At 67.6% G+C, this 22,511-nt stretch overlaps 6 protein-coding genes across 8 annotated transcripts; 4 read left to right on the forward strand and 2 right to left on the reverse strand.

Annotated features, from left to right (window-relative positions):
* Window positions 1–1,984: 1,984 nt before the first annotated feature.
* On the reverse strand, window positions 1,985–2,781 carry MED11 (mediator complex subunit 11). Its single transcript, XM_087714341.1, has 3 exons — window positions 2,574–2,781; window positions 2,344–2,474; window positions 1,985–2,255 (listed from the first exon to the last, which is right to left on the reverse strand). The coding sequence occupies exons 1-3, from the start codon at window positions 2,779–2,781 to the stop codon at window positions 2,118–2,120; spliced, it is 477 nt and encodes a 158-aa protein (XP_087570467.1). The 3' UTR covers window positions 1,985–2,117.
* LOC148046959 (uncharacterized) lies at window positions 2,780–4,829 on the forward strand. Of its 2 annotated transcripts, none has more exons than XM_087714339.1 (9): window positions 2,780–2,870; window positions 3,001–3,055; window positions 3,138–3,192; window positions 3,283–3,347; window positions 3,549–3,779; window positions 3,881–3,943; window positions 4,170–4,236; window positions 4,354–4,418; window positions 4,497–4,829. In XM_087714339.1, exons 1-9 carry the CDS (start codon window positions 2,780–2,782, stop codon window positions 4,507–4,509), a joined length of 705 nt encoding a protein of 234 aa, XP_087570465.1. In that variant the 3' UTR covers window positions 4,510–4,829. The 2 variants fall into 2 exon arrangements, with proteins under 2 accessions (XP_087570465.1, XP_087570466.1); XM_087714340.1 differs by having other exon boundaries at window positions 3,286–3,347.
* Window positions 4,830–5,331: 502 nt separating this feature from the next.
* Window positions 5,332–11,799, reverse strand: ARRB2 (arrestin beta 2). Of its 2 annotated transcripts, XM_087714338.1 has the most exons (15): window positions 11,545–11,793; window positions 11,060–11,090; window positions 10,015–10,075; window positions 9,496–9,540; window positions 8,902–9,098; window positions 8,736–8,795; window positions 8,549–8,616; window positions 8,232–8,367; window positions 7,542–7,626; window positions 7,235–7,307; window positions 6,922–7,059; window positions 6,713–6,796; window positions 6,552–6,631; window positions 6,416–6,470; window positions 5,332–5,653 (listed from the first exon to the last, which is right to left on the reverse strand). In XM_087714338.1, exons 1-15 carry the CDS (start codon window positions 11,565–11,567, stop codon window positions 5,560–5,562), a joined length of 1,230 nt encoding a protein of 409 aa, XP_087570464.1. In that variant the 5' UTR covers window positions 11,568–11,793; the 3' UTR covers window positions 5,332–5,559. The 2 variants fall into 2 exon arrangements, with proteins under 2 accessions (XP_087570464.1, XP_087570463.1); XM_087714337.1 differs by having other exon boundaries at window positions 6,416–6,631; window positions 11,545–11,799.
* A 938-nt stretch (window positions 11,800–12,737) lies between these two features.
* Window positions 12,738–19,160, forward strand: PELP1 (proline, glutamate and leucine rich protein 1). The gene is given in 30 exon segments (XM_087714343.1): window positions 12,738–12,823; window positions 12,826–12,887; window positions 12,979–13,050; window positions 13,136–13,195; window positions 13,450–13,600; window positions 13,820–13,902; window positions 13,905–13,954; window positions 14,047–14,134; window positions 14,477–14,565; window positions 14,650–14,766; window positions 14,927–15,062; window positions 15,177–15,255; window positions 15,258–15,314; window positions 15,457–15,512; window positions 15,733–15,944; window positions 16,147–16,183; window positions 16,185–16,214; window positions 16,216–16,341; window positions 16,343–16,478; window positions 16,481–16,507; window positions 16,510–16,626; window positions 16,629–16,786; window positions 16,789–16,977; window positions 17,218–17,260; window positions 17,263–17,522; window positions 17,524–17,598; window positions 17,601–17,669; window positions 17,672–17,767; window positions 17,770–17,895; window positions 18,991–19,160. Coding segments are annotated over 30 exon segments (2,958 nt in total). The 5' UTR covers window positions 12,738–12,759; the 3' UTR covers window positions 19,084–19,160.
* Window positions 19,161–19,441: 281 nt separating this feature from the next.
* RNASEK (ribonuclease K) lies at window positions 19,442–20,282 on the forward strand. The gene is given in 4 exon segments (XM_087714342.1): window positions 19,442–19,673; window positions 19,676–19,728; window positions 19,930–20,006; window positions 20,139–20,282. Coding segments are annotated over 4 exon segments (294 nt in total). The 5' UTR covers window positions 19,442–19,651; the 3' UTR covers window positions 20,281–20,282.
* Window positions 20,283–21,070: 788 nt separating this feature from the next.
* Window positions 21,071–22,285, forward strand: BACC1 (BPTF associated chromatin complex component 1). Its single transcript, XM_014075557.2, is given in 6 exon segments — window positions 21,071–21,262; window positions 21,339–21,433; window positions 21,513–21,614; window positions 21,701–21,963; window positions 22,091–22,099; window positions 22,102–22,285. Coding segments are annotated over 6 exon segments (549 nt in total). The 5' UTR covers window positions 21,071–21,241; the 3' UTR covers window positions 22,161–22,285.
* Window positions 22,286–22,511: the final 226 nt, after the last annotated feature.

Here is a 22,511-nt window from a genome sequence, read left to right on the forward strand (position 1 = left end):
GAGTGCAAAGCAGCCTGCCCTGAACTGGTATAAGAAGGGGAGGGAGGGGAGGGGGCCGTGGGTGGGGGGAAAGGGAAGCTGGGAAGTTCCAGACCAAATATCTGCAAACAAAGGGGTAGCTGAGGGTAGCAGCTTCTGAGATCGGCTGAATGATGGGGGTGGTCTGGGGAGGGGGAGGCGGAAGTAGCTGAACTCCTGACTGCCCAACACCTGGACCAAAAACACCTTCACTGCCCAGGTCTTTGTGCAAGTTTAATATGGAACAGGTGAGACCTGATGTCAGCCTCTGCTTTGCTGCTGCTTCGGCTGCCATTGAGACGGGGAGGGGGGGGCATGGGATTTGGGAGGGGACTACTAATTGTGCTGGAGGAAGGTTCTGGAGTTTCTGCTGCCCGTCTTACTGCGCACCTGACACTTGGGAAAATTATGATTGGACTGCAACTGGGATGCCAAGGGGAGGGGAATGGGTCATTCTATATATCATTTGCTTTCGTGCCTAAATAATCAGTCTTCGCTTTGCTACGCTTCTGATCATTTATAATTAGTAAAAGTACCCTTGATTTCTATCAATGGAGTCTCGTGGGTTTCCTTTCCTAATTACTCAATGAAGGAGTGCTGACACCTGCATTTTTAATGTTTGGCCCTGGAATTCACCTTGTTGGGAGGCTGGTTGAAAGCGGGAGCCCTGCTGCCCCCATCCGGAGCTGCATTCGGGAGGGGGGGCCACCAGGTCCCTCCCCTGCCCCCTGTGCCAAGGTCTGGCCCCCCACCCTGATGCCCCCCCACCCTGATGCCAGTCGCTCTACAGCTGGGGGTGGAGTGCGGGTGGTGGGGGGACTGGAGAGGTTCTGGCTCCGTGCCCCTCCCAGCAGTTTTTTGGGCCTGAAAGCCACAGGCACCCCAGACCTTCAGCCTCCCAGGACACCCCCTGCTTTCCCCACCAATGGCAGATGAGACAGAGGCAGAGGGGTGTGTGTGTGTGTGTGAGAGAGAGACAGACAGACGTATCTTTGTGTAAACCCTTTAAAAGGAAGCTCTGGGTGGTCTTGCAGTCTTGTGGCACAGAGCCTGGGATGACCCCCCCCCGTGTGTGTGTGTGTGTGTGCTCATTTCCTCCCCTTTGCCTGGAATTCCCCAGGGGATCCTGAGCACGTCATGGTTGGAAGCAACCCCTGGCAGGGTCCCAGAGGGAGATGCAGGGCCTAGAGAGCCCCCCCCCCATTTCCTGGGAAATCCTGCCCAAGATGGGAGGGAGGGAGGGAGGGAGGGCTGAAGGAAAGAAGGGGGGTCAAGGGAGGCCACCAAAGCATTGGGGCCCTGAACTGGCTGTCAAGAGGGGCTGGGGGTTGCTTTCAAGGGTTGTGCCCACCCACCTGTTATGCTTCCAAGTAGGAAGGAAGGAAGGAAAAAGAATAAGAGAGGGAGGAAGGTCCTCTGCTCCCCCCCCCCCAGGAGGGGGCCGTAGAGACTTAGGGGGTGGGGGCTGTAGGGGCAAGGCAGGGCTCGGAGGGAATATGTGGGTCAGGTGCATGCCTTCCACAGGGGGCAGGCTCCCCCTCACACAACGGAAAGAGCTGCAGGCAGAGGAGGGAGCCCACGGGAGAAGGCCGTCTCGGGGACAGTGCGAGTGGCTCTGGCTGCGAAGGAGGGCAGCTGCAGGACGACACCCTCGGTGGCCCACAGAAGAGGCCAGGAAACCTCCCCCCCACCCCCTGAAAAACCAGTGTTTCTCCACCTTGGCAAGGTTAAGGTGGTGGACTCCAACTCCCAGCCAGGGAGGCCAAGGCCTAAAGGCCAGATTCAGGAGGGGCCAAGGGCAGAAGGGACACTTTTGCATCCCCCACTGCCAGATGTGGGAAGGGGCGAGGGGGGGACTTTAAAAGGGGCGCAGGTGCCTTGATGCCAGTCTTGTGCCACCTCTGAGTTGGGGCCCCGACCACACGCAGCTCACCACCACCACCACCCAGATCATCCAGCGGATCCATTCTTTCCCGGTCAACCACTTTATTTGCGGGGCTTCCCGGCCACGAGGCTTCCGGGGAAGGCGGCCAGGCCGGCGGTGCCCAGTGCAGAGAGCGAGCGTTCCGGGGTTGGCGCGGCGGGAAGCGGTCAGGGCGCTACTGCTCCAGCATCTGCTCGCAGCCGCGGGCCAGCTCGGCCAGCTTGAGGCGGGCGAAGTCGACGCGCTGCAGGGCCATCTGGCAGTCCTTGCGCGCCGCGTAGCTGGAGCCCTCGTGCGGCTGCCGGGTGGCCACCTGCGGAGGGAGGGAGGGGCGGAGGGGGAGGGGTCAGCCGGGCCCCGTCGCCGCCCCTCCCCTTCCCCCTCCCCCCTCCCTTGCTCACCTGCGTCAGGTACCGGATCTGGCCCGAGAGCTCCGCCTCCACCTTCTGCACGGAGGCCCCGAACTGCGCCGCCTGCCGGTCCAGCAGCCGCTCGCTCGGCTTCTCCTTCGACAGCTCCAGGATCACCGTGCCTGGGGAGGGGAGGGGGCGAGAGGGGAGGGGGTCAGCGGGAGGGAGGGAGGGAGGGGGGGAAGAAGGGGGCGCCCCCTCCCCTCCCAGCCGGGCCCCACCTGCGCTCTGCAGCGCCGCCCCGATCTCCCGCTCCAGCTCCTCCAGCAGCCGCAGCCGCTCGTTGGCCAGGCCGAGGCTGTAGGCGCCCCCCCCGGCCCCCGCAGCCCCCGCCGCCGCCCCTGCCGCCATCCTCTCCGCGCCTGCGCCCTCGGAGGCCTTGAAAAGCCCGGACTGCAAGTCCCGGCGAGCGTTGCGGCGGGCGGCCATGCGGCGCGGGGGCTGGCGGGAGCACGTGCGGGCGGAGCTGCGGGCGCGGGAGGGGCGCTGGCGCGGGCTGCGGAAGCTGCTGGAGCGACGTGAGCGGCGCGCCTCCCTCGGAGGGGCGGGGCCGCGGGAGGGAAGAGGCGCGGAGGGGCGGGGCCGCGGCGGGGTCTGCGGAACGCGCCGCCACTGGAGCCGCCGCTGACTTTCTCCTTCGCCCCGCAGACGAGCAGCTCCGGGAGCGGCTGAAGGCGCAGGGGCCGAGCGGAGGCGCCTCGGGGTGAGCGGGGGGGGGGGCGTGGAGGGGGGAGGGGGCGCCCGGGCGAGGCCGCGGCTGAGACGCCTCCCGCGCTCTCTTGCAGGCTCCCCGCGGAACCGGCCGCCCCCCCGGAGCAGCTGCGGAGCCAGGAAGGCGAGGTGAGGGCCGCGGAGGGAGGGCCCGGGGAGGGGGGGGTCTCCGCCGGGCACCCCAGCCCCACCGAAGCCCACCCGTCTTCTCCGCCGCAGCAGGTGGCCCTTCAGGCGGAGCTTCTGCGGAGCGCCGAGGCCGACAACCGCCAGCTGCGCGCCAGGTAGACCCCCGGGGCGGGAGGGGGGGTTCGGACCCCTCTTTTGCAGGCCGTCCAAAGCGCAGAACTCGCACCCGCGCCCCCGGGGTTGGGGAGGCTCCCTGGAGGTCCGGGCTCTTGCCAGCGGCGGCGGCGCTTGGCGGGGCGGGGCGGAGGGAGACCCTTGGCTCGGCTCCCCGAGCGCTCAGTTTGCCTGCCTGCCAGGTTGGGCTGCCTGTCCCGGGACCTGGCGGCGCTGACTCGGCAGCACCAGGAGGCCGAGTGCCGCGCTTGGAGCTTCGCCCGGGAGAACGAAGAGCTGCGGACGGAGCTGGTCCGGGCGCGAGCGCTTCTGCAGGAGGAGCAGGCGGGGAGGCTGGCGCTGGAGGCCCGCTGGCTGCGGGAGAAGGAGCTGGAGGCCACGCGAGTCAACCGGGCCATCGAGCAGGAGGAGAAGTGAGTAAGGGGGGAAGTGGGTGCCCCCCCCTCAGAAGTGGAGCCCTGCAAAGTGGGTTTGGAGCCCCCCCCAATCTCTTTCTCTCCCTGCCCCCTTTCAGGTACCGGAGGAAGGTGACCCGTCTGCAGGAGAAGCTGCGCCAGGCGAGGGGCCAGGCTGGGCTGTGAGTTCCCTTTTGGGGCCCCCCTCCCCTGCAAAGCACCCCTCGCCCCCTTCCTCGCAGCTGGGACGCCCTCCAAGCCCTGCTGGGGGGAGAAGCCGCTTGGGCAGTTTTTCCCCCAACACAGGTGCTGCCCCTCTGCCCATAAGATGCCGCTGGGGGGGGGGGGTCAGCAGTGGGGGAGCTGCAGCTTTCGAACCTGTCCTTCTCCCCCCCCCTTTGCCCTCAGGCCCCGCGTGGATTCAGATGGAAGTGGGGGAGGCAGCTTCAGCGCCTCCTCCCCCCAGGAAGCAGAGGTAGGCAGAGCCGGGCTCTTCCTCTGGGCAGGGGGGGGCGCATTTGGGGCTCTCCTGCCTGGGGGAGGAAGGTGTGTGCGTGAGAGAGGAAGAAGAAGAGGGTCCTTTCTCTGCTAGGTGGCTGGAAGAGAGACCTTGATGGAGCCCAACCCCAATCCGGATCACTTCCCTTGGGAAGGCAGGTAGGCGGCTCCTGGGGGGTGTGCCTGGCGGGGATGGGACTCGGGGGGTCCCTTCACACCTGCTTGTCTTTGCTGCAGAGCGCCCCCTTGAGGAAGGGCAGCCAGCGACAGAAGAGGCAGCTGCGCCCAGAAACACCTGGGAACCTGAATGGCTCCTGCGAAGGATTTAGGCTCTGCTGCTTTGGGATGGAAGGGCTGGGAGAGGTTGAAGGCCCAGCCTGGTCAGCCCCCCACCCCCACCCCCCTTCACAGGGGCTCCTGCAGCCAAGATGGGATCCCCCCACCCCCGTGCCCTGCCCATTGGAGGCCGCTACCCGAAGGCCCCAGCCTCTTCTGCAGAGACAGGAGGAATTGAGCCAACCGGAGGGATGCGGCTGAGCAGAAATGCCCTCCTGTCCTGCCCCCCCCCTGCCTCCCCCCCCCCACTTCACGCCCAGGAAATGAATAAAAAGCTGTTTCAGTTGATGGTTTTATTCAGCTGCTCTTGGCTCTTTGGGCGCAGATTTGCACCTGGGGCAGGGGGCTTGGCCGAGGGCTGGCTCTCCTTGGGCCCAGAGCAAAACTCCTGCAAAGCCGCCTTCGATCCTGGATATGAGAGCCCCCCCCACCCCTTTTAAAGTGGGGGGGGGGGGCAATTTTACTATCAGTATTCCTCCAAAGCGTTTAAAATAGTAGATATAAAAGAGGGGATTTGAGGAGGGGGAGACAACAGCAAAGTGGTACTTGAGGACAGGACCATCTGACAGTAATGCCCAATACATGACTCCAGTGCGCGAGACGGAGGAGGGGGGGTGGGATGGGGGGCTCGTTATATACATTAAGATCTTCTAGGACAGTGTTTCTCAACCTTGGCCACTTGAAGATGTCCGGACTTCAACTCCCAGAATCCCCCAGCCAGCATTCGCTGGCTGGGGAATTCTGGGAGTTGAAGTCCGGACATCTTCAAGTGGCCAAGGTTGAGAAACACTGGTCTAGGAAAAGTACGTGGTAGAAGCAAGGAAAACGGGAGGGAAGCCGGGAGGACCCCCTCCCCCCCCCAATTTTAGTCACATGAAAACCCTAACTACAGCATTGGGACTGGGGAAGGCAGGGGGGGGTCATCGGATGCTTGCAGGGGATGGGTGGGTGGGAGGGGGGCTGCTTAGCAGAAGTAGTCGGCCTCCTCATCCTCCTTCATGCCCTTCAGGCGCAGCCTGGCGAAGTCCTCGAACACGATGTCGTCATCCTGCCCGTAGCTGTGGGGGGGGGGGGGGAGAAGCAGATTGTGGTGAGGGCCGCACCGGGTCCTTCCCCCCTCCCCCCCTGCAGGTGCTTGTGCAGAGACCCAGCTGCTGATTGGTGGGGGGGGGGTTTCTCCCCCCAAACCAGAGCCTCAGGGGATCAGGAGGGGGGGGGGCAGATGAGATGCACTTCTGCAAAGGGGCTTAGCTTCCCCCCCCCCTCCGCATCGCCACCGAAGGGGTTCGAGGCCCACACATTCTGCAGGCGGAACCAGGTGCACCTGGGCCTCTGGCTCTTGAGTCTCTGCTGGGCTCCCGGACGGGGAATGGCTCCGGATGGGGCAAAACCCTGGATCCTTCCGGGACTTTCTTTGGCTGGGTCGTCCCCCTCCAAAGCCCCCCTACAGGTTGGACCCCTGGGAGCCTCTCGGCCACCTTTACTTCCTCTCGGTGGGAAGATGGGAGCCTCGGAGGCCCTGAACGAGGGGGCTGTTTCGTTCTAGAAATGTCTTTTACGGAAGAGCTGGGGGGGGAGCGGGGGGAACGATGAAGCAGGAACGGAAGGACCGTTGGCAGAGGAGGGGGCCTGTTCTGCCAAAAGCCCCCAGTAGGGAGACCACCATCCGCCCCGGCTGCGAACGAAGGCGGCCTCTGCTCAAGCAGGGGGGGGGGCTGCTCTGATTCTCTGAGGGGTCGCAGCTGCCCCATTCGCTCTGCTCCCCCCTCCCCCACAAGGGGTCGCTCCCGCAAGAGACTCCCCCCCCCCACGCCTCTTACTTGGGTTCAAACTCGATCAGGTTGGCATCAATCGGCGCGTCCGATTCTGGCTCATCTAGGGAGGGGCAAGAGGGGAGGGTGAAGCTATTGCAGGGAGCCGGCCCCGTGGGGGAAGGGGAGGGAGCGGGGGCCTCACCTGCTGGGGGCTGCATCGTGGAGGGCTGCTCGGGGGGCTTCGCGTGCATCAGGACGAAGGGCAGCTCCACCGCCACGTCCCTGGCAGGGAGAGAAGCGGCCTTCGGTCACTGGGCACAAGGCACAAGGGGCAAGACCAGCGCCCAACCCCCCAGGACTTACCCTCCCCGGGAGACCACCAGCTTCACTTTGACCCTGTAGGAGACCAGGATGCCCAGGACCTCCTTGTTGATGCCCTCCGTCACACTGCGAAGCAAAGAGAGGGTGGGGGTGTGGGGGGGGGACACAGAAGCCCCCCCCCGAAAGCCAGAGCCTGCACGGCAAAGCAGCCCCCCCCATCACCCCCCCCTCCCCGGGCCCAAACGGCTCACATGGTGGAGGAGGCCAGGTTGGTGTCCTCGTGCTTCAGCTTCCCGTCCAGCGCCAGGCCCCGCTTCTCCTGGTTGTTGGTCAGCAGTGGGGTCAGCGTGTAAACCTTGCAGAAGGTGGAGCTGGGAGCCACCTGGTCTCTGCCGGGGGGGGGACACGCAAGGCAGGTCAGGCCCCCCCACCCTCAGCCCCCACGGGAGACTCTGGACCCAAGTGGGGAAACATGGACTCCCATCACCCCAAAGGTCTCTGAGAGAGACCCCCCCAGTGAGGCTCTGGGAGGGAGGGAGGGAGGGAGGGAGGGGGGATACTCACTCCTGCTCAACCTGGGCCACTGGACACTTGTACTGGGCGGTGCTGAAGAGGCAGATGTCTGCGTACTGCCGCACTGCCAGGAGGGAAGGCAGGTCACTTGGGGAGACCCCCCCCCTCTGCTTAACCCAGGGAGGGGCCAAGGAATCCCCCCCCACATCACCCAACAGGGGCTGGAGGAAGGCAGGACCCTCAGCCTCCTTCACCACCACCCCTCGCTCTGTTCCGGACCGTACGAGAGGACCACCACAGCGATGAGCCCCCCCCCTTCTCCCAAGTCAGGCTTCCGTCCCGCGGGACCCCTCCCTACCGGCCACTTTGACTTTCTTGACGCTTTTACTGGAGTTGTTGGTCACGTGAACGTTGACGCTGATGGGCTCCCCGTGATAATAAAGCTATTCGGGGAAGGAAAACAGGCAGACTGTGTCAGCCTCCCCCTCCTGCACGCCAGCCCCCCCTCCCCGGCCCCTCCCCAGCCAGGCCCACCAGCTCTCGGGAGGGAGGGGGCTGCTCGGCTGGGGGAGGACAAGGGCCTGGGGGGGAAACTCGCAGCCTGCTTTCTGACCGGGCCTGGAGGAGTTTAAACACCCGCAGAAACTCTCCCGGACAGACAAATGGGGAAACGCTTCCAGCTCCACGGCGTTTTACATCCTTGCGGACACAGCGGGAGGCTTTGTGAAAATCGGCTTGTGGACGGTGGCAGCGCGTGGCTGATGACCCACCAAGTGTGGGCTTTCCAGTTCCCCGTCCAAACTGGCTGCCTTCTACCTCGTTTATTCAACCCGTAGGTTTTTTTAAATGGCCTTTCCTAAGAGCCTCATTTCCAGAGCCAGAAGAAGCCACTTTCTTCGCAGTTCCCCAAGTTACGGACTTATTACGAAACCTGGGAAGTTGCAGACAGCGGCCGAAGCCGCCTCGCTTCCTGAGGAGTGTCAGTTTTTCCAGCCGGGTGCGAAGGTCTCCCCCTCCCCTCGGCCAGGGTCTCCCGCGCGGCCCTCACCTCCTTGTCGAGGGAAGCTTCCAGGTGTAAGGAGCGGTCGGACATCAGGAAGTGGCGGGTGGTCTCGGCCATGGGCTGCGGCCCAGGCTTCTCGGGGGCGTACTGGACTTTCCGGATAACCAGGCGGACGGAGTTCCTGGGAGGGGGCCCAGCAGGAGGAGGCAGTCAGCCGGGGGAGGAGGGCAGGGGGCCGAGCCCCGATCCTGGGGGCAGCTTCCCACGGGGGCAGGGAGACGCCGGGAGATGGGCAACCTATGCCAAGCTGGGATGGCAGCCTTGTTTTAAAAGCCCCCCCGCGGGACTGGCTGCTCACCCACCTTTTGTGAATCTTCTCCTCCAGGTTTTTGGCACAAAATGCCCGGATCTCAAAGTCCACGCCACAGGCCTGCGAGGGAGGGAAAGGGACGGTCTCAGGGCCGGGACTGCCAACGCTATCACCCCACCCACCCCGCACTTCCTCCCACCGGAATCACCCCTCTGGTGCCCCCCCCCCCCAAGACCCACCTTTCCCGTGTCCTCGGGGCCCGGCTGCAGCGTCACTGAACACGGCAGGTTCTGGGGGATCTGTGGAAGAGGCGGGAGGGGTGTTGGAGGGTCTTCACCATCGCTCCGCCTGGGACAAAGAGCCCACTCTGGGGACGGAAGGGGCTGCAGGGACCAGCTGGCTCACCATGAAGCTGAAGGGGTGGGCGTTGGCACCCAGTTTGCGCAGCAGCCTCTCCTGCAGGCGGGTGAGGGGCTCCGGGGTGCTCTCGGCCGGGGGGAAGGCCTGCCAGGAGGCCAGGAAGAGGTCCTTGCGGAAGGAGAGGCCCAGGACATCCAGATCCTCACGGCCATAGCGGAAGGCACAGGTCAGCGTCACAAACACTGGACAGGAGGGAGGCTGAGTTAGAAGCAAAGGGGAGCCGGAAGCGGCCAGTCCTGCTCCCCATGGATCAGGATGCTCGAGACCCCTCTCCTGGCTCCCCACCCACCCAGCAGCCTCTCTGAAGCACAGAGTGAGGAGGACTTCAGGGGTCTTTCAAAGGACGGCCTCTGACCATCCCTCCTTTGAAATCAATGTCCCTCGAGCCCCCCCCCCCTCCGCCCATTTCATTCTGCTCTATGGACACCTGGGGGAGGGGCAGGCGCGGGAGGGGGGGGCTTCCCTGCATTTCTCCCCAAATCTCATTCCATCTTCTACACCAATCGCGGCTGCCCCCCCCATTCCCCCCCCCAGGAGGATTCTGCCAAGATCCCCTCTTCCGATTTGCCCCGGACTCACCTTTCCGATCCTTGAGATACTCGGGGTCAACCAGGACGACTCCGTCTGCCAGGGGGGAAAGGAGGGAGCAGGGTGTGTGGCAAGAGAAAAGTGGAGCCCCCGGCCACAGCAATCTCCTAGCTCCAACCTCTCTCCCCACTGGGCAGGGGGGCAGTGGGTCACCTTTTGGGGGGGGGGAGGCTCCCCCCCAGGTGCCCTGCCTGATGGCAGCGTCTGACCTGGCCTTTCACAGCCACAGAACCCCCGGGCAGTGAACTCACAAGCCCCCTGGCCCCCTCCCCCCACTTCCAGTGCTATCTGTGGGTTGAAGGCTTAAAAAAAATTCTGCATCTCTCTGCCCCCCCCCCCCAGCTTCATTGATCTCATGGGCAACTCGGCTGATGCGCCAACGACACCAGCTGAAGACGGCCCCCTTCTCAGGTGAGGGAAGCACAGCTGGGGCCCTCTCTGTCCCCAGCTGCCCTCCTGTTTTTCCAAGGAAGCCCCCGGGGGCCCTTCCTACGCGGCTCACTTGCTTACCGACGGGGTCGACTCTGTCCAGGTGATCCACAAAGTCACGCTTTCCCAGGTAAACAGTCAGCTGGTGGAGACGAAGGGGAGGGGACTGTGAAGGCGGAAGCCCTCCCCTTCCCTCCGGCTCAAAAGCCCCAGCTCCCCCCTTCCCCAGGCCCGAAGCCCTTTGCAGCCACCGCCCCACGGCTGCCCCCGAGGCTTCTGATGCACCTGACAACTGGCATAACCTCCGGTCCGGCCCCGGGGGCCCCATCCACTTCCTCCGCCCTCTGGCCACCGGGGCAGCCCCCTCCCCACCGTGCCGAGGTTTGCCTGCACCTGTGGCCTCTCTGGGGAGAAGAGCAGGCAGCCCGGCCTGGGAGCATCGCCTGGGAGATGCTGGGTGTCAACAAGCCTCCAGCACCGCAGCTGACACCCCGGCCCCACCTGGCCTGGCGCTTCCCCAGGAAGGGCCTGCTCCCCGCGGGAGGCTCCCCACCTGCCTCGCTCCTCTGCTCTGCTGCCATGGCCACCTTGGGCAGCCGAGAGGATACTCGCCCATCCCTCCCCTGGCAGCACAGCCCCACCGCCATGAGCACCAGGCCCAGGGCCCCCTCTCTGCCGCTCACTCCTGCCTCTGCTGCCCCCTGCCCCCCCCCCCGCAGAGAGGGGCTGCCCCCCCAGCAGTCCTTGGCTGGAGTTGCTTGCACAGCTTTCTTCCTGCCCCAGGCAGGGCCCCACAGCCAGGGCTCTCAGGCAGGCAGGTTAGGCTGCCAGAGGAAGGAAGCTGCTCAGGCGGGGAGGAAGGAGGACAGGAAGCCACCACGGAGGAGGAGACGGAGGGGGAGCCTCACTCCCCCCCCCCATGGTGCAGGAGCCAGTGGAAGAGTCAGGGAGGGATGGGGAGGGGGGGACACAGCCGGAGCCCCCAGCCCCCTTCGCTCTGCCTTCTCCCCGCGACCCCAAGGGGGCTTGCGGAGGAGTCCGTCCCCCAGCTCGGCGGAGTCCCGCTCCTTCCTCCCCCCCAGCGCAGGGAAGGGGAAGCCGAGGAAGCGCAGCCGGAGAGACTCACTTTGCAGTTGGGGCTGGACTTCTTGAAAACTCTGAGGCAGAAAAAGGAAGGAAAAAGAGGATGTGGGAAGGCAGAGACGACAGCCGCCAACCGCCCCCCCCCCACCGCCGCCGCACTGACAGCCGGACTCCCCCCCCCCCAACGGCGCAGCGGGGGCCCCGGGAGAGCAGCGCCCAGCGGCGGGTGCGGCGCCCGCGCAGAAGGGGAGCCGCCGAGGGGCCGAAGGAGGGGAGGGGGCTGCTGCTGCTGCCCCTCCGATCCCTCCACACGCGACCCCCCCCGCCTGCCAGCCGCGCCCGATCCCCACCCCCCACCCCCAGGTCCTGGGGCGCGGCGGGCACCCAGCGCGGGCTCGGGGGGCGGCTGCGGGCCTCGTGGGATCGGGGCGCGGGGCCGGCACTGTTCCGGGATGCGCGCGGGGAGAAGCCCCCCACCCTCCGCAGACCGCCGCGACCCCCTCGGTTCCCCCCCCCTCCGGTGCCCACCTGGTGCCCGCTTTCTCCCCCATGCCGGCGGGGCTGCGCTGCCGCGGCTGCTACTGGCGGGGCAGCTCTGGAGGCGCGCGCGGCGGGAGGGCGATGCGGACCGCAGGGAAGCCATGCCCGGTCCGGGCACCGTCACGTGGGCTCCGAGTCGGCCAATCGCGGCCGCCGCTCCGCCCTCGCCGCCCCCCATCCCCGCCCTCTCGCCTCCCAGGCCCCTCGGGGCTCACCGGGGAGGGGGGCTCGGCGGGGGGGGGGACTCCCGCTGGGGAGGGGGGGAGGGGGGACGGGGGGGGCGGAGGGCGGGCGCGGAGGCCTCTCTGTTCCCGGGCGGCGGGGCGGCGCTCGGGCCCTTCTTCCCGGCATGCTCCGCGCTGCAAGGCGGCCCCGCCCTCCCCGTCCCGCGCGCAGGCGCAGTCGGCGCCGGAAGCCCCGGGAGCACGCGATGGCGGCGGCGTCGGTGGCGTCGGGGCTTCGCGGCGGCTCCTCGTCCTGCTCGTCTCCCGGCGGCGGCGGAGGCGGCGGCGGCGGCGGCTCTTCCTCGTCCCCCGGCGCCGCCTCCCCCTCGCCGGCCGCCGCCTGCTCCCGCCCCTGGGGCCGCCGGTCGGGGCTGGCGCTGGAGGCTCTGGCGGGGCTGCTGCTGCCTCGGCGGGGACCCTCGGCCACGCCGCCCCCGGGGCTGCCCGGGCTGGTCCGCTGCGCCAGGACTGCGGGGGGCAGGCGCAGGTGAGCGTCGGGTAGCCGCCTTCCCCCCCCTCCTCCTCCTCCTCGCCCCCCCCCGCAGCCCCCGATCCTGACCCGCCTCTCCGCCTCCCCCCCCGCAGGCGTCGCCGTCGCTGAGCAGCCTCCTGGTCCTCAGCAGCGCCCGGATGGGCTCCATGAAGACGCGGTGAGTCCCTCCCTCCCCCCTCCCTCCCCTGAGCCTCGGACGGTCTGTGTGTGTGGGGGGGGGACTGACGCTGCTCTCCCGCCGGGCAGGTTCGAGGGCCTCTGCCTGTTGTCGCTGCTGGTGACCGAGAGCGGCTCGGAGACCTTCGCGGAGAACTGCCTGCTGTGGCTGCGGAGTCTGCAGCACCTGCTCCAGGTGAGCCTGGGGAGCCCCCTCCCCCCTCCCGAAAGCGTTTCCCCTTCGCGGGGGGGGGCGGGGTTTATAGGAGCTCCGCCCCACCCACCTGCCTGCCTCCCCCCCCCCAAAGTCCCAGGATCCCCCCTGGCACCATGGAGCTGGCCGTGCTGGTGCTGCGTGACCTCCTACGCTACTCTGCCCAGCTGCCGGAACTGGCCCGGACATCGCCACCAACCACATCCCCGGACTGCTCACCTCTTTGCTGGCCCTCAAACCGGAGGTGAGACCCCTCCCCTCCCCCCAAAGCGGGTGGAGGCCCTTCCGCAAAGGCCCGTCCGGGCTGACCGCTTCCTTTCCTCCCCACCGCTCAGTGCCAGCTCCCTGTCCTGGAAGGATGCCAGGCGTGCATGACGTTTTACCCCCGAGCCTGTGGCTCCTTGCGGGTAAGTGCCCGGCCTCAGACGCGGAGGGCACCGTGGGCAGCCAGCGCGATGGCCTCCCTGCTCACTGCCGCCTTTTCCGTCCCAGGGCAAATTGGCCACCTACTTCCTGTCTTGCATGGATGCGGAGACGCCTCACCTGCAGCAGGTAAGGCCCTGCCCTGTGGGGCTCACGGTACTGACGGCCGGCTAGGACCCCGCTTGTGCCGCTCTTTGCGTCAGGAGTGGGAAGGGAGCGTTCCTGTTGGCTGGAATTCCCACTCCCGGATCCTCCCGGTTGTGGGACTGGCTGGTGGGCCAGCGATACGATCCTTCTCCAGCTGTCCTCATCTCAGAAAGTGGGGGTGGCGCCCTCCCCCCCCCTTGGCTGCTGACGTCACCCTGCGGCTTTCCTTTCCCCAGCTGGCCTGCGAGTGCTACGCGCTCCTGCCTTCTCTGGGAGCAGGTTTCGCACAGGGGCTCAAGTACCGCGAGTCCTGGGAGCAGCAAGCGCATTCTCTGGTGGCCACGCTGCACCGCCTCCTGGGCATGCTCTACGAGGGGGCCGAGACGGGTGAGTGGGAGCGAATGGTCAAGACCTTCCGGCTGCTTCTGCCTTCCCGGGCCCAGCCGGCTCGCTCCTCAGCTCGTCGGCCTCTGCTTGGGCAGGTGGTCTGCGGAGGGGCCCCCGGTGTCCCTGGGCGTCCGATGGAGCCCAGTTGCATTCCCATGCGGGGGCAGCCGGTGGCCCAGAGTTGGCGAAAGAAGCTTTACGCCCTGCTCTCCCCTTCAGAACCGCTGCACTACGATGGGCCGGGAGAGGAAGTGCTGCTGCCGCCGCTGCGGGACGAAGAGACCGACTCCCTCCTCCTCCTCCTGGCAAAACGCGGTTTGCGGGTTTGGCCAAGTGCCTCTGCCGGATGCTCAGGTCCGGCCTTGACCCGGTGCCCCTCCCTCTCTGGCTGCCCCTGCCAGGCTGGGGCCCCCGTCTCCACCTGCTCCTCCCCCCTGCTCTTTCAGGAACGATTTTGGGGCACCTGTCGCGGTCCCCGCCCAGGCCATCCTGGACCTCGTCTGCCGAGCCCTTGACGTCTCTGTGAAGAACATGGTGAGCTTCCCCTCGCAATCAGCTGGGAGGGCTTCCGGAGCAAAGGGAGGAGGAGGAGGAGAAGGGGGGCTTGGGGACAAGAGCCGCCCAGGAAGGAGGGAGGCGCAGGGGGCTCCTTCGTGGACCGCGTGGCCTCTGGCTCAGGATGGCGGGGCTGCCGAGTGGCCCTTAGGGGGCAGCGGGCAGTGCTGGGATTACCCAGAGATGCATTCTTTTGTCATTTGGGGAGGGGGATCTTTTGCAAGGCTTTGCAGTCAGAGCCGGCCGTGCTGGTTCTGTGCAACTCAGACCCCACGGGAGCCCGGAGGGGGGGGTGATGGCTGACCCTCCCCCTGCTTTCAGAGCTGGTTTGGCGATGGACCACTCCGGATGCTGCTGCTCCCCTCAATCCACCTGGAGGCCCTGGACCTCCTGGCCGCCCTCATCGTGGCGTAAGTGGGGGGGAGGAGGAGGAGGGGGGCCGGGGGCTTGTGCCGGACCCTCCAAGCAGGCAGCCTCTCTTCTCCCTCCTGCAGTTGCGGTCCTCGCTTGGTGCGGTTTGGGGGAATCCTCTGCCGCCTCTTTCCCCAGGTGCTGAACGTGTGGCGGGCTGGCCAGGATCTGCCCTCCCCCGGGCTGCAGCGACCTTACAGGTTGGTGGCGGAAGGTCTCTGGGGGGGGCTGCTGGGCGGTGGGGACCAGGCTGACCGCCACTGGCCCAATCCTTTGGCTGGAGCTGCTGGCAGGGATGCCCCCACCCCCCCCAAGGGGGCCAGCATGATGAGGAGCCCTCGCCCCCTTCGCTCTCCTCAGTGCGGTTCGGGCTCGGCTGTACCAGGTCCTGGATCTGTGGGTACAAGTGGCCGGAGCAGCCTCTGGGGTCCTGCTGGGGCACAGCAGCCAAAGCGATGCCCTGCTGGGACACCTGATCAACGACATCAGCCCCCCAGTGACACCCTGAAGGTGAGTCTCCCCTCCCCCCCCCCCCCGGGAGGAGCCCAGGAGGCAAGGGCTGCGCTCCCTCATCTGCTTTGCCCCCTCCTCCTCCTCCTCCTCCCCCCAGATCCAGCCGAGCCCCCCCTCGGAGGGGAAGCCCAGCGCCGCCAAGAAGCCCAAACTGTCCGCGGTGGGCGGCCTCGGTGCCCGTTCCGTAAGCACGACCCCCAGGCCAACAGCGACGTCTGCCTGGCAGCCTTGCAAGGTGACTTTTGCTGGGGCTGCTTCGGGTTGGGGGAGACGGAGGCCCTGAAAGGCCCAGAGCTCGGCCCGGGGTGCGTGGGGATGGGCGGGGCTCCCCCTTCCTGGCAGGAGCCGAGGGCAGCCCAAGCCTCTCTCTCTTGCAGGCCTCAGCCGGGTCGTCCTCCTCTCCGGCAGCCTCATGAAGGAGCCGGTCCACACGGTGAGCCAGGCCGATTCCACGGCCGCTGGAGCCTCGGCTGTCCCAGGATGTCTGGGGTTTGGGAGGGAGGAGAGCCCTCTCCCCCCTGCACATGCTCAGAGCCCCCTGGCGCCCACAGGAGGCTCTCTCGGGTCTTCCAAACACGCAGGGCAGCTCTCCCCCCTCCCCTCTTCCTGCTGCTCCCTGCTGAGGCCTTCGCCTCTTCTTCCCCCCCTCCCAGAGGCTGCAGGAGGCTGGCGATCCGCTGCTGATCCAGCTGGGCCAGGCAGAGATGCCCCTGGGCTCCCCCTACGCCAGAGCCGGCTGCAGGCGCGAACTCTACCGGCTCCTGCTGGCCTTGAGCCTCTCTCCTCCGCCGGCCTGCCCCCCACCTCTGCACTGCGCCCTGCGGCTGCTGAGCCAGGGCCGCACGGATCCCAACCTGCTGGTGAGGCTCCTTCCCCTCCCAGAGGGAGATCCGGGGCCCCTTCCTTAGCCAGGCTGACTGGGAGAGCAGGGCCCCAGGACCCCCCCCCCGGGGTCCTTCAGGGAGGGGCCCTTTGCTTTGCCCGGGGGGGGAGAGGCCTGAACGGGCGGCTCTTCTCCGGGCCTGTCGAGAGGGGTGTTCATTCCGCCTCTTCCTCCCCGCAGGTCTCTCCTTCTGCACAGAGGCCGCCGTCATCTGCAGCGCCCCTCCTTCACCCTCGGGTGCCCTCCCTTGCTGCTCCCCCTGGCGGCCCCTCCTGCCCACCCTGCCCGCCTCCTCGGAGTCTCCCCTGCCGCGGCGGTTGCAGCCGCCACCCTCTCCCCTTCTGCCACGGCCGTCCCGGTGCCCTTCCCTGCCCCCGCCCCCTCCCCCTGGCCCCTGGCCCTCTCCCCCCAACTCCCTGGGCCTGCCCCTGCCTGGGCTCGCGGCCCCTCAGCCGCCCCCCCGCCTCGTCCCCCGAGGAGCCCCTCCCCCTCCATCGCCAGGCACGGCAGAGACGGCTGCCTGGCCACCGGAGCCAAGTTGCGGCGCCCGTGTTCGTCCATTACGACAAGGAGGAAGAGGAGGACGTCGAGATCTCTCTGGAGAGCGACTCGGACGACAGCGTGGTCATCGTGCCCAAGGGCAACTGGGGAAGATGACCAGCACCCTGAACTCTGCCCCCCTCCTGCACCCGCCCTGCCCCCCGCCCCCCTGCCCCGCCCCCCCTCCTCCTCCCCCTCCTCCTCTCCCCACTTCCCCTCTGGCGGCCTGTGAGGAGGAGGCCCCCCAGGAGCCCCCAGCGCCCCTTTCCCTCGGGGTCCCACCACACCTGCGCCGGCCGCGCCGGTGCTGCCTCCTTCCCCGGTGGCGGGTGGCTGCCGAAGGCCCCCTTCCCGCTCTACTGGAGAGGACCCCACCGTCATCAGCATCAACAGCAGCGAGGAAGAGGAGGAGGAGGAGGAGGAAGAGGAGGACTTCCCAGAGGACGAAGAGTACCTGGACGAGGAGGAGGAGGAGGTGAGGACGGCCTGCGGAGGTACTGCTGCTCGTGGCCTCAAATCCCCCTCTGTGGGGTGGGGGGAACCAAGGGTTCCTTGGGGAAGGGCAGCTATGGTGGAGACCACGGCACTTGTCCCTGGGCCAAGTGGCTGGAGGGTGGCGGCAGAGCAGCTGCTTTGGGTGTGTGTGTGTGTGTGTGTGTGTGTGTGTGTGCTCAGAAGCCTCTCTCTCTACCCCCCCCCCTTGGGCTGGCCAGAGGAAGAGTTTGATGAAGAGGAGGGGGACTTTGAGGAGGGAGATGGATGAGGGAAGACGATGACTTTGATGATGACGAGGAGGGCCTGACGGAGGAGGAGGAGGAGGAGGAGGAGGAGGAGGAAGGCCTGACGGAGGAGGAAGAGGAGGGAGAGGTGGGGCTGCCCCGAAGGAACGAAGACGACCCTCCAGCGCTCCTGCCGGCTGTGAAAGACGGGGCCCTCAATCTGGCGGAGGAGGAGGAGGAGGAGGAGGAGGACGGGGCCGCTGGGCTGCTGATGGAGGTCGAGGAGGAAGCCTTCCACCCCTGAGGAGGAGGAGGAGGAGCAGGAGGAAGAGGAGGGGGAGCGGACGGTGGGGCCCCTGCTGCTGCTGAAGCGGAGGCCGACACGGCCTTGCCTCTGCTCCCTGGGGCCCAGTCCCTCCCTCCGCCTCCCCTGCAGGAGGGGCCCGGCCCCCCACTGGGGGCCCCATGGACCAGGAGGGCCACTCTGAGCAGAAGGAGAGTGCCGGGGAGGCAGCCCCTGCAGGGACACTGCAGCCGGAGGAGGCCCCCTCCTCCGCACGGGCTCCAGCGGGGACCGGGGCCAGCCCAGCCCACGCTCTGCAGCTGCGCAGGGGGAGACGGAGAAGCCGCCGCCGCAGCCGGACGAAGAGGTGGTGGAAGTGAAGGAGAAGGAGGTGAGATCCGGGGAGGGCCAGCGGGGTGGGGTGGGTGGGCTGGGGAGGGACCAAAGGGAGGCTCAGGAGCCCCAGGGCAAATGCGCTTTCCTTGGGTTGGGTGGTGGTCTGGGTTCAGAGCAAAGGGGCAACCCCCCCCCCTTTTCAGGCAATCTGCTTTCCTGCCCTAAGGCCAGCCGGAAGTTGCCTCATCGCCCTGGCCTTTGGGGTGGGGGAGCCAGTAAGTTCAGAGGACGCCTGGATGAGTTTCTTGGCAGCACAGAGTCAACTGCTTTCCTTCTCTGTGGAGCTTCTGGGTTTCCTGGCAGGGCCCTTTGTGCCGAGGGGCAGCTCGGGGGTCTCCAGTCCAAGCTTTAGGGGGGTCTGATTCGGTTCAGCTTTGTCCAGACTGCCCTTAGCTGGCCTGGTTTATGGGGGCCGTCTACGGCAGTGTTTCTCAACCTTGGCCACTTGAAGATGTCCGGACTTCAACTCCAGAATTCCCCAGCCAGCATTCGCTGGCTGGGGGATTCTGGGAGTTGAAGTCCGGACATCTTCAAGTGGCCAAGGTTGAGAAACACTGGTCTACGGAATGTTCCCCCCCCCCCCCGAGGGAGGGGAGCTTTGGACTCCCTGGCCAGGGCCTGCTCAGAGCTGCCCCGTGTGCCCCCTCCCCTCTTCCTGGGCAGGGAGAAGCCTGGGCTGTCTGTAACCCCCCCCATCTCTCCAGATGAATGCTGGCTGCTTAGCCCCACTGCTTCCCCCTGCTCCAGTCTGGGGAGGGCCACTGGGAGGCCCTGCCTGGCTCTGCATGGAATAAGGGATAAGCAGTTTGGGGAGATGGCGAGGACATTAGTGGGGACCAGGAAGAGGGTTCCCACCCGGCTGAAGAGGCTTCGTCCCCCTTGGGAGCAGCCCTTCCCCTCCCCCCACTGGGCCTTTGGGGACGGAGGGGGGGGGAGCTGTGGCTTCTGGTCAGCCTTCACTGCCGGCACTGCTCCCTGAAGCAGAAGCCGCTCGGTGACCCCCGGCCTGGGCGCTCCTGTTGCAAGCCCTGTCAGGGGCTTTGAGCCGGTGGGCTGCCCAGCTGACGTGGCTCTTCCCCCCCCCCCTCAGGCCGGAGCCCTGGACGAGACGGAGGCGATGCTGGCGGACTTCGTGGACTGTCCGCCGGACGAGGAGAAGGACCCCGCCCAGCCCTCCTCCTGAGAAGAGCGACCAGCCTTCCCTTTTCCCTTTGCTGTTTTTTACTGTGGAAGTTCAATAAAAGTTTCTCCCTTCTCGTGCACCGACTCTGCGTTGTTGGGAGGGGCCCGCGGCGTCCCTTTCCTGCGCTCCTGGCGGGCTGGGTGGGGCGCTCTCCGCCCCGCGGGAAGGGATTGCAAGCGGCGGCTGTTGCGAAGGGGGCTGTTCGTGTGCCGCGCAGCAGGGGGAGCCGCTTCTGCCCGGTCCCAGCCCTCCCTCCAGGCTCCAAGAGCGCGCTCTGCCGTTCAGCCCGCGTGCTGTTTTCCCCCCTTTTCCTCGCCTGTTGGATCGGCGCCCGGCGCGCGCAACCGCCGGCGCGCGACTCCGCTGTGGCCCCGCCCCCTCGGCCGCGTCCATCGCTTCCCGGCGCAGGGAAGCCAGCGAAGCAGCGTCGGCGCCCCCCGCTCCCTCGCGCCAGTGGTGGCGCTCCCTGGTGACCTGCCAAGGGCAGCCGGCGGACTCTCCATCAGCAGCGGCGGCGGCGGGACAGTCGGAGCGTCGGTCGGTCGCCCGGTGGCGTTTCTGCGGGGCGATGGCTTCGCTGTTGTGCTGCGGGCGAAGATGGCCGCCTGCGGGATCGTGCTCAGCGTCTGGGGGGTCATTATGCTGGTAAGAGCGGCCGCTTCCCTTCGGGAGCTCCTGTCCGCTGCCCCGGAAGGCGCCGCTCGGCTCCCGGCTCTTCCAGGCGCCCGAGGGAGCGGTGGGCGCAGGGGTCTCCCCCCCCCCCAGTGTCAGCCAGGTGGCGGGGCCCGGGAGGGAGGGGCTGGGCTGGCGACCCTCCTGCCATTCCTCCCCTGGCTGCTCCCGCAGGTGCTCCTGGGCCTCTTCTTCAACGTCCACTCCGCCGTCCTGATCGAAGACGTCCCCGTCAAAGAGGAGGACTTCCAGTGAGTCGGGCTCTCCAGGGGGGGGGGGGGGGGCTGCCTGCCTGCCCCTTCTGCCGGGGTCTTGGGCGTGCGCGGTGGGGGGGGGAGGCGGGCAAGGGCACTGAGCCCCCTTTCTCCCCTCTCGGCCCACAGGTCCGGGGTATCCGCCATCCACGCGCTATACGACCAAGTCAGCTACAACTGCTTCATCGCCGCCGGCCTCTACTTCATCCTGGGGGGCTTCTGCTTCTGCCAAGTGCGCCTCAACAAACGGAAGGAGTACCTGGTCCGCTAACGCCCCCCACCCACCCTCCTCTGCTGGAGCCCCCCTCCATCCCTCCCCCCCCTTTGACAGACTCCCTCCCCCCCCCCGTGCAGGAAGGCTGCTCTCGGGGGCTCCTGGGCGGGCTCTTATGGGGCGCGGAGCCCCTTTTCCTCCTTCGCCCTTGGTTCCCTTCATTTCACCCTAAGGGAGAGGTCAGTCGGCACCGCCCTTCCTCTTTCGCCCCGGGGCTGGACCAAGACAGAAGAAGTGCCATGTTGTGTAAATAGCAGAGGTGCCCCCCTCCCTCCCCTCTTTGGGAACCTTCCCTGGCTCCAAGGTGGGGCCTCCATTTGCCCCGCTTGCCGGCAGCCAGCCGCCCCGGTTTGAGCCGTCTTCGTGCGTCTGTTTTGTCCTGATCGCAATGCTGCTTTGCCCAGGCCGCTCCCCGGAGGCTGCCACCAAGGAAGCCTCTGTCACCCGGGGGCGTGGGGGTGGAGGGGCTGGCATGGGGCGCCCCACTGCGTGCCTCCTCCCGGGGGAAGGAAAGGCTCAGGGAGGCCCCTGGGGCGGGATGGGGGAGGCAGCCCTGCTCCGGTACGTGGAAGACTCGTGTGTGCAATAAACAACCTTGGATCTGGCTGTTCGGCTCTTCTTTCCGGGGGGGGCAGGGGGGGTCCTGCGGGGGAGAGGGGGGGAGGCCGCCGGAGGATTTCCTGAAAGGGGGGGGGGGCTGGGGGGGGTTTCTTCTTGGCAGAATTGCCTTCTCCTGCGGAGGGGGGGAAGCGACGCAGGCCGGGGTTCCTCTCGGCGGACCGACGGACCCCGTTGCCGCTCGCGAGAAAGGCCGAAGAGCCCTCGGTCCCATCGTCCGCGGCCGGCGCAGGACCGGGGGCTTCCCACGTGACGCCTCGCACCATAGAGTTTCCCGAAGGAGCGCCCTGGCGGGAGAGCGCATGCGTGCGGGCGCTCCGCCGAGGGAACCGCCGCCGCCATGACCTCCGCCTCCACCAAGGTACCGGGCGGCCGGGGCGCTTCTGAGGGCTCGCCGAGCGCCCGCCGCCCCGGCTGACCGCCTTTCCCGACCGCAGGTGGGCGAGATCTTCTCCGCGGCCGGCGCCGCCTTCACCAAGCTGGGCGAACTGACGATGCAGCTGCACCCGGTGGCCGACTCCTGCCCGGCCGGGTGAGCGGGGGTCCCGGAGGGGGCGGGCGGAGGGAGGGAGGGAGGGGAGGCCGGGGCGCTGACTGTCCGCGTCCCGCAGGGCCAAGTGGACGGACGCCGAGATCGCCCTCCTGCGGGCCTCCGTGCAGCGCTTCGGCGACGACCTGCACCGCATCAGCGCCCTCATCAAGGACCGCACCGTGTAAGCCCCGCCCACGCCCCGCCCCCCGCGCGACCCCTCCCTCTCCCCCCCGCTGACCGCTCCCCCCTCCTCCTCCCCCCCCGCAGGGCTCAGCTGAAGGGGGCGGCCAAGCGCAAGGCTTACGAGGACTCCGGGCTGCCCCCGCCGCCCCCCGCCGACTCCCCCAAGAAGCCCCCGGCCGCAAGCCGCCCCGCCCGCCGCCCCGCCGCCCGAGCCGCCCGCCGCCAAGAAGCCCAAGGCGGACTGACCCTCAGCGCCCTCAACGACGCCGACGCGCCCCGGGAGGAGGGCGAGGGGCTGGCGGGAGAGGCGCCCCCCCCGACGGCCAAGAAGCTCAGCTTCGACCAGGGTAAGGGCGGGCGGGGGGGGGGACGAGAGGTGGGGGGTCCCGCTGCCCCCTCCTCCCCGGCTGTGCCGCCCCCCCCCAAGCGCTCCCCCTCTCCCCCTTTCTCTCTCTCTCTCTCTCTCTCTTGCAGACAGCCTGAACTGGAGCCCGGATTCCTCCTGACGCCCGGCGGAGCCGATCTGCCGCTGCTGTCCCGCTGAGCCTCCCCGGCTTCTGCCTCCCGCCCTCCCTCCTTCCCTCGGGCAGGGCCTGGCGGTAGGGGGCGCCCCGCCCCGGGCCTCTGCCTCTTCTTGTCCTGGAGCCCAATAAAGGCTGCTGTGCTCTGCTTGGCTCTCCCGGGTGCGTCTGTTGGGGGCCAGGAGGGCGGCCTGGCGGCAGGGCCCCCCCTCTCTCCAGCAGCACCAGGAACGCTGGCCGCCAGCAGCAGCAGAGGTGCCAGTGTTGAGGTGCTGCTAGAGCTGGGCTGGCAGAGCGGGTGGGCAGGGGGTGCCCACCCCCCAGAGAGAGCCCTCCCCGGCCCCGCCTTGATCCTGGAGAGGAGGGGAGGGTCG

Source organism: Thamnophis sirtalis, unplaced genomic scaffold (genome assembly GCF_051295495.1).
Source record: "Thamnophis sirtalis isolate CommonGarterSnake01/CBP01778 unplaced genomic scaffold, rThaSir2_p1.2 scaffold_4, whole genome shotgun sequence".
Classification (NCBI taxonomy): domain Eukaryota; kingdom Metazoa; phylum Chordata; class Lepidosauria; order Squamata; family Natricidae; genus Thamnophis; species Thamnophis sirtalis.